At 37.8% G+C, this 9,393-nt stretch overlaps 1 protein-coding gene across 1 annotated transcript; it reads right to left on the bottom strand.

Moving 5' to 3' along the window:
- Window positions 1–571: 571 nt before the first annotated feature.
- Window positions 572–6,695, bottom strand: LOC143754878 (uncharacterized). The gene is made up of 11 exons (XM_077247071.1): window positions 6,205–6,695; window positions 5,568–5,697; window positions 5,180–5,429; window positions 4,612–4,909; window positions 3,900–4,077; window positions 3,713–3,789; window positions 3,437–3,617; window positions 3,094–3,342; window positions 1,626–1,797; window positions 1,380–1,525; window positions 572–1,078 (listed from the first exon to the last, which is right to left on the bottom strand). The coding sequence occupies exons 1-11, from the start codon at window positions 6,568–6,570 to the stop codon at window positions 900–902; spliced, it is 2,226 nt and encodes a 741-aa protein (XP_077103186.1). The 5' UTR covers window positions 6,571–6,695; the 3' UTR covers window positions 572–899.
- Window positions 6,696–9,393: the final 2,698 nt, after the last annotated feature.

Genomic DNA, 9,393 nt, shown 5'->3' on the forward strand with positions numbered 1-9,393 from the left:
TGTCCTGAGATCCCACACCCTTTGACCCTGTCCCTCCACTGGTAAGGCCTCAGTACTTGTTTCTCTTATTTTAGTGAGTGTGGTACTTTATACCTGATGTTTCTTTTTTTAGTAACTGTATAAATAAAATTATTGTCTTTTAACAGAACTACGTCTTCGGCTTCGTGCATAAGTCGAACGTGTGTGCTTTTTGTATTTGGTGGTTTAATTATCGCGCTAGTCAAAATCTATTCTCGGGGTGAAATTCCCCGGGTGGCGTAGCCAGTGTCTTCCTTGTGTCAGATACAGACGCCTCCCATGTGTATGATTGAGCATCCTGGATTAGACCCAGTGTGTTTGAACGTCTATTCTCTTCAAAATGCAAGAAACATTTATATGCAGGACTATGGACATCTGCCTTTGAGCCAGTGAAAGGCAAGTTTTATTCAGCATCTGTAAACACTAATTGAATAAAGATTATTTGCATTGCCAACCTTATTCAACACAACAATAGGAAAACTAAGATGCTTGTTCAGTCTGATCATTGCATTTACACTAATAATTGCAACTTTCACAGTAATCTACAATTGGATTGGATGTAAATTGAAGTTTATTGAACACAGTACTATTTACAAAAGTTCTTGCAATCAGTCAAATTTGAAGAAACAAACTGAAACTAAAAATTTGCTTTATTATGTTTTTAAAAATGTGTGTTATGTTTTTAAAAACATGCAAACTTAAATTTTTTTTTTTTAACTTTGTACATCCTATTTACAGTGAATACAGGCACTTATCATATAGGTGCTTTGTGAGTTGGTGCTGGGGACATCTGGGACACAATATCAGGGTTGTCATTCCTGCATGTGTGGTGCTGCGTATCCGCCGTGAGTTCCCCGATTCAGATGGAGGATATACAGGCTTCAGGGTCCCGCTCGATTGAATCGTGACACATAGCTGTCTACAACGTCTTCCCTTGCTGGTGCTTCAAACTGAGAGCAGAGTGGGTCTGGCACCGGTATCTGCTTGAGCTGACTGACAAAAGGTTCTGGGTCAGGAAACACCACATCAAAAACCAGGTGCATCAGCTCATCCACATAGTCTGAAGGCAAGAAAAGACAATCTTTGGATTAATAAACAAAACAGCCCATTTATAAATTGTCATCAACATTCACTCTTTATTTATTTAATTTTTTTAGTACAGCTTTACATGTATATGTAAATCTTATGTTCACAGATTAAGGTCAGATAGGTTTGAAAAGTCAGTTTATATGGTGCTTTGCAAGGCCAAATAATTTTCATTGTACATCAGCATTTTATATTGTAATTTATCTTGTTATTTTTATATATATTTTGTCTGTTTGATCATTGTGCAATACTAAATAATTTATAAGTTAACTTACTGAATGTCGGGTCTTCTTTCAGTGGCTTTACTGTACATGTCCCTTTTCTTCCTTTTGGCCAGTAAAGTTTGAATGAAGGTTTCCCATCAACCTGCCTTTGTGGACGGTCAGCGTTCTCGTTATAATGCATCGCTGACAGGTAGAGTCTTTGGAAAAAGAATTTCACAAATGTCGTCACTGTGTATTACGGATTTTGTGACTCGATATTGAACATTTTCACAAATATTGAGACCCATTATTATTTACCTGCATAGCATTCCCAAGAATGGAAAGGGCACACTTCTTGGAACAAATCGAATGACCAATGAGTGAAAAGCCTCCAGCGATGACGTTTGGTGATGGGGGCTTAGCTTTGACACGTCTTTCAGGACTCTCTTGTTTGTAAACAGCTTCTCCAACTTATAAAGAACTGTTGTTCCTAATAGTTTGATGAAAAAAATATTGGACAAAAACTTTAAGCAACTTTATGATAGTGGCCTACTGCGTGAAGACAAAACAATGGTTATAGGCAGTGTTGGGGGTAACTTATTACAAGTAACTTGAGTTACGTAATCAGATTACTTTTTCAAGTAACTAGTAAAGTAACGCATTACTTTTTCAATTTACATCAAAATATCTGAGTTACTTTTTCAAATAAGTAACGCTAGTTACTTTTTCACATTTATTGACTGACAGCTCTCCTGTCCCCATGTTGAGAGAAATAAAGTGAGGTGTTGTGTGCATTTGCATTGAACATGCATTTACTCATCTCACTTGCACAAAAACATTCAGTATTCCTCAAAATGAATAAAAACAGTCAAATGCAATCTCAGAATTTTGTGCAAAAGTTTTATAATTAACTATGTTAAATTACACAAATATACTTTATGTATTTAATCTCACTTTATTAACCAATGTCTTTATTGCTGACCTACAATGATCTAATTCAACCATACTAATAAACAAAAATGACTTCAGATTAGGTTTAGAAATAAGAGTGTTGAACTTCCTTCTCCTGTATCCTATTGTTATTTAATCAAGAACAGCAGCAGCTGAAAGGTTTGTTTGAGCGGCGCCCTCTACTGTACAGTAGTAAATACGCATTTCCTTCAGCCTTAGGCTTATTCATTTAACTTTTGATGTGAAAGGGCCTTAACAATTGGCAAAAATAGATTGTTTTAGCTGTTATTAAAAAACAAACAAACAAGCCCATGCAGGTGAGAAAAAGTAACGCAAAAGTAATGTAACGCATTACGTTCCATAAAAAGTAACTAAGTAACGTACTTAGTTACTTTTTTGGGGAGTAACGCAATATTGTAATGCATTACTTTTAAAAGTAACTTTCCCCAACACTGGTTATAGGTCAAGCTGTGTTCATGCTTTGAAACCAACAAAGTATAACAGCTATGTATAGCTTTGAAAATTCAATTTTCACCCTTTTTTATTTTACAACAACACATATGGAAAGTTATGTAGTTTTTAATTCATTATTGTTGTTTGTAAAAACGGGACTCCACCAGAAGCTATATTTAGCTTATAAGAATGTGGACCACGTACAAAATACATATATATATATTCTAAATATAATTACGGCTTCTAAAAGAACGAAATATGATGAATTTAATTTTCTTTTAGTTACACTATTGCATTTAAACCCGGTATCTGATTTATCTAATTCATAAATTACAATATTGTGTAGGCCATTTGTATTTGTGTGTGACCAGAATAAATTTACCTGATTTCAACCATTTGTCTTTGCACGTCGACACACGTGGAGCATGACAACAGACTGGGTACAGGGGGTCATCGTGGTTATGGATGTCCTGGAGGTGGTTTATCACAGACAACCACTTGGCGATCCTCTCTGGACCAGAGGTCGATGAAGCCGCAATCCAGTAGATCTGGTTCTTTATCATCTGCAACCATTTTTGCACCTTTTCACAGTCCTTTGTTTTAGAAATGGCCTTCAATTTTTTGCCCATCCCTACGAAAACATTGAAAATATAAAATTAGTGCCAGGGCAATTAAACCTAGGTCAACATTTGCCATAATGAATGAAATAAGTCAATGTCAAATACCTTTCTCAAAGTGCCCTACATCATAGTACTGAGTTATTTTGGCATCAGTGAGGAATTTCTGGATCTGGGGGTGCCGATCCGATACGATGCAGTCCAAATTAATTCCAGACTCAGTGATGACTGCAAGGCTCCTCTTCAAACCTTCCTTTTCCATGTTCACGCTACCACCAACCTCATTGCTCTGTTACGAAATATGTATAGGAGTGGATTGCATTTAATACATTAAGGCTAATACGGATAATGGCATCTCAGAAGTGCTGTGATTTAGTCAGTTACCTGGACTAGCTGGATGTCGATAATTGTGTTTTTGTTCAAGTCCATCATGGTGTAGCTTCCAAACTTTGCACTATGTCCTGAACACATAATTGTAGAAAATCAAAATTAATGTTATTGAGGAAAATAATGCACAAAATCGGCATTAATCCGCTATTTTATTAAGATTTTAAAAAATAAAAACAATTGCCTGGTGAATCAGCCCTCATATCGCCACCAAGAATAGCACTCCCTTCGGTACTCAGCTGTTGCAAGATGACCGCCTGATCATTCTTCCACTTGTGAATCACAGCGGGCTCTATGAAGTTGCGGCAATGTGTTCGGAACTGTTTGTAGCTGTGCATCTGCAACTGCATGGTCTTGAAGACCTGTCATGAAGAAAGAATAATCCAATTAAATAGGTCTAGATGTTGATCAACATAGATTTTATTAACACTGCATATGTAGAATAAAATTGTGGTGAGTCTAAATCATACACCAAGCAGTGTTGCTATTGGTGTTTTAAATGAAAAGACAAAAATCCATAAATGGTGGTGCATCCCTATAAACAAACTTCCTTTCAATAGGACTGACTCAACAATAGTCCACCAGGCAGACAATCCCAAAGACTTTTGTAGCGTTGCTGCTATCTAACAGTAAACTGAAATGATTTGGTCATGAGGAGACGATTGGAGAGCTTAAGAAAGACCAATTGAAACCAAATAAGGTGTGTTGCTGCTGGTAATAACCAAATATATGAAGGATAGTGTGCGTTGAGGACTCAGGGGGTATTAATCACTGCACCATGCAACATCAAGTGGATGAACCACCAACCTCAGCCATTGATTGAAAAGCATTCCATTACCAAAATTAATCATTTTTGAAGCTATATTAACAATATTAGACATACTCATTGGACATACCTTCTGTATATTGAAGAAAGAAGCACCAGACACGTAGATGGCTGTAGAAAGCTGTAAATTCCCCGCTGGTGTGGAGTTTCCAATAACTGCCTGACTCTTCCACCGTCGTTGGTACTGGCAATGTGGACATCTCTGCCAAACTGCTATGAATGTACCTCTCAGTCTTGTCTGGACCTCACAAACTTGCTTACACACTGGGCAATTCTCAAAAAGCTCCAAGAGGCATTCTTCAAAGACCAACAGCTTTCTCATTTTGGGAATGGCCGATGACTGTTTAGGAAAGGGACTGGTGTCTTCCCTACATTGACAGAGTGGAAACAGTCACATGTAAGTACAATGTATAAATGCAGGTTTAGATATATAGGTCCAAGTCAAATGAAAAGGGAATACAAAACATTCCAAATTTTAGCTGTTCTTAGCATACTGACAACTGTCCCTTGTTGATAATCAAAAACATTAGTACTCACATAAGGTTTAACATTATATATATTTAAAAACAGCAAGTGAAATAGGACAAAAACATGTTGAATAGTAATTGGGCAAGTTTTCTTGAATCAGAGTAACTTACAATGTGTCCATTGATTCAGTTAACACATTAACTGAATCTTCAGGGTTATACGTGGAGTCATCTGCTACTGGTGCGAGAAAAGAGGAGCTAGTCTCTGCAGTACTGGCCTCTTCTTCATTCTCCTCCATGAGACGAGGCCTCTTTATTCGTGGCTTCATTGGTGTTGAGGACCAGGGATGGACAGGATGTAATGTAGATGGTGATGTGCAGATGCCTACATCAGTAGTGGTCTTGACTGTTGTCTGGCTTCCTTTTATGCAGAGAAACAAATAGACATGACAACACACAGAAAGAAAAACAATTTTAGATGTTTACCTCTTCCATGAATAATATGAAATGCTTGGTCATTTTGTAGTTTCAACATTTTTTTTTTTTAAAGTCTACATACCTTCACTTCGGAAGTGTGGTTGCAAAGTTTTAAATGACAGTTGCACCACGGGTTCAGTCTGGCAGCCAACATCTCTAACGTTTGATGCAACGACAGCACTGGTACCAGACACTGCATGAGATGTGCTAGCCTAATAATGGCATAATGAAGAGGAAAAAAAAAACAATTACAAATTCAAAAAAATTATGAGTGATATGCAAAAAAAATTGTTTCAGTACTTCAAGCGGTACTACAAAGACATAGACAAAATACTCCAATAGCTCAATAAATGTGACAATACTTATTGCTAGTGAAATTGTAATCACAACCAATTCAAAAAGAAAAAATACACCATTGCCAGATACATTCTTACAGAAGCCCCACTAACTGAAAGCTATTTTTCAGACTGCATGTTTTGCAAATAATGTTTTGTGGTATAACGTTGTTGTTTTCATAATTACATTTAGCAAAGTTTTAGGCACTGAGCATGGACTCATGTACCGTCACTACTGTAGTGTAAAACAAAGTGGAAATATGTGGCTAGCATTCGTAGAGTCCATTCCCCGTGTTTACCTCGAAGCTGACGTTACACACAATAGCCGCATTAGTAATTAGCTGCTCTTTTACACACAGTATAGTAATAAAAACACAGTCTTACCGTTTCAATTTCAGGCAAGTCCCTGATTGTTGGAACGGCACCTTTTTCCAAACGTAGCTTCGAGGCAAACTTCGCCTGATATTGCCCCAAATTTGTAAAGGATTCCTGTGTAAAATGTTTAGCGCAGACACCTAACGTTGAGCCAGTTGATAGGGTTGTTGGAACAGCGTCATTAAAAATGAATTTCATCCACTGGTCCCTGGTAGTTTGGTCCGTTTTTGGTAGAGAAAACACATTTGAATGTTGATTCTGGCAGTCAACCACAGAGCAACTCACGTGTGCACTACATTTCTGCATTTTTCTTGACTGAATATGAGGGGGAGAGGGGCAGGCTAGGGCGCTGCAGCATATGTCTGCGGTGTCCATATATGGTATATCCTGCCCCGTCTTGACGTCAAGTCGGGGGAGAAATTAAAATCTCGTATTTGAGTGCGCGTGCACGTGGGCTGGTTTACGAACACTGGGGTAAACAAACGCTTCACTTTTGAATATCGGCTTCCAGGCCAATGTATAATCGTTAGGCAATCACAACATACATTGAATCTCGTGGAAAAGTGAAAATTACAGGATATGACTCTAACCTTATGATACTATCACTTATTCATTAGCCACTACTTATTCAATGGATACTAGTACTTATTCATTAGATACTAGTACATATTAATTAGTAGTACCTATTTATTAGATACTAGTACTTATTCATTAGATACTAGTACCTATTAATTAGATACCAGTACCTATTTATTAGATACTAGTACTTATTCAATAGATACTAGTACCTATTAATTAGATACCAGTACCTATTTATTAGATACTAGTACTTATTCAATAGATACTAGTACCTATTTATTAGATACTAGTATTTATTCCAAATGTTACTAGTAAGATTTTTTATTTTACTAGTAAATTTTTAATTGAACTCTACAGTGGCCGTACTGACTAGTCATAACATAAAACTAATAAAAAAGCAGTTGTGACTAGTAAGATAAGAATAGTTACTAGTAACAATTACAGTGTATAATAAATAGGTACTAGTATCTATTGAATAAGTACTAGTCGCTAATAAATAGGTACTAGTATCCAATTAATAAGCACTAGTAGCTAATGAATAAGTGCTAGTATCTATTATTCACTTGGTGAAAAGCTTGGACGTGTGGTGTCATGCAACCGGATCGGTAATGTCAACGGCATATATAGCTCTTTTAAAGTTTCTGCGGAGTGTCAAGAGGTCAGAGAAATGTACAATCCGGAGCTCTGGCCGGACGGGGCATTTGTCCGCCGATATTATGAGCCGTGCCGGGTGGGTGCTACCGGAGTTACGGCTGTCTTGACTAACGCTGTTTTGTCTGCCGAGTTGAGAAGTGGGTCTACTGGTGCTGTGAGCACTTACTAGTTCACTCATATGACTGGTCCTCTTCGTGTTTTGTCCTACAATTGTCGAGGCCTGCGTCTGGGCCAGGGCGCAGGTGACAGGGCTCGTCGTTTGGTTATTGACAATCTCTTGGAAAATTGTGACATTTTATGCTTACAAGAGACGTTTCTGGCAAAGCAAGACTTGGCAAAATTAAATATTCTTGATGTCAATTTTCACGGTGCAGGGGAATCAACAACTGATCTTAGCTCGAGAATAATCAGGGGTAGAATACCTGGGGGTGTGGCCATTCTGTGGAATAAGAGACTTGACTTGTCAATGTCCTTAGGCTTGATGTAGACTGGTGTATTGGTGTTCAGCTCAGTTACAGTGGCAGGGAGCTCATCATACTTAATGTTTATACACCATATGAATGTATTCAGAATGAAGCCGAATATCTTAATAGGCTTGCTTTTATCTATTCTTTTATTCAGTGTAGTAATACTTCTTGTATTTATGTAATTGGGGATATGAATGCTGTCATTGCGGACAGAAATTCACTGTTTGCTAATCATATGATCCAGTTTTGTCAGGATAATAGTTTAAAGCTATCAAGTCAAGAGTTTCTACCCTCAAATACTTATACTTATATAAGTGAGGCTTGGCATACAGCCTCGTGGTTGGATCACTGTATTAGCACAGATGATGCACACTCATCTATAGTGGGTATGGACATTTTGTATGGGGCAGCCACCTATGATCATATGCCTGTGCTTATATTGATAAATGTTGAGGATATTCCAATGCTCTCTTGTGATAGTTCTGATTGTAATACTGAATTTTTGGATTGATCTGCCCTTTCAAGGGAGGATATTGCTGGCTATTATGCTGATACAAATAGATTGCTGAGTAAAATCAGTCTTCCCAGTGATGCAATTAGGTGTAGTGATCCTACCTGTAATGTCTGGAAGCACAGGGAGGAAATCTCCTCACTATATGATCATGTTGTGAGAGCCCTGTATGAAAGGAGTAGACCCTATTTTAAACGGAAAAACAAAAGGGGTAAAATGAGGCCTGGCTGGAATAAGTATGTGGCCGGATATCATGAGGAAGCTAAGTTAGCGTTTAAATCATGGGTGTTGGCTGGTAGACCAAGGCAAGGCCCGCTGTTTGAACAAAAGAAAAATGCTAATGCAGCGTATAAATATGCTGTTAGATTTATTGATAAAAATGAGCAAGCCATGAGGGCAGAATCTATGGCCGAGAAGGTAATGGATAACCACACTATTGAATTTTGGAAGGAGGTAAAGGGTCTTAACAAATGTAGTATACCACCCCCGTGCACTGTAGATGGTATCTCAGGTGTTGAGAATATTGCTGAGATGAGGAGACAGCACTACAGGACCTTGTTTAATTGTGTTAAAAGTGATATTTATATGTCTGACAATATTGAGTGTGTTGATTTTAAGGCAATTTTTTCACATGAGGTATCATGCACAATAAATAAGTTAGCAGATAATAAAGCAAGTGGGTTGGATCACATCACTGCTGAGCACATTAAATATGCCAGCATGAGGTTAGCCCCCCTTCTTGGTATTTGTTTTAATTATTTTTTAATTCATGGCTTCCTACCGGATACAATGATATCTGTCTTGCTTGTGCCGGTGATCAAGGATAAGTCTGGTAAGGTTGGTTGCTCTGATAACTACAGACCAATAGCCCTTGCCAGTGTATTGTCTAAAGTTTTTGACTTTTTAAACCTTGTGGTCTTCAGTCCTAGCAGTGCTGGTCTGCAACAGCTTCTTAATGTTTGCTCTGACTATGGAACTGTTCATGAC

The sequence above is a fragment of the Siphateles boraxobius genome, unplaced genomic scaffold (assembly GCF_051911475.1).
Source record: "Siphateles boraxobius isolate OS27281-9 unplaced genomic scaffold, OSU_SipBor_1 104, whole genome shotgun sequence".
Classification (NCBI taxonomy): Eukaryota; Metazoa; Chordata; class Actinopteri; order Cypriniformes; family Leuciscidae; genus Siphateles; species Siphateles boraxobius.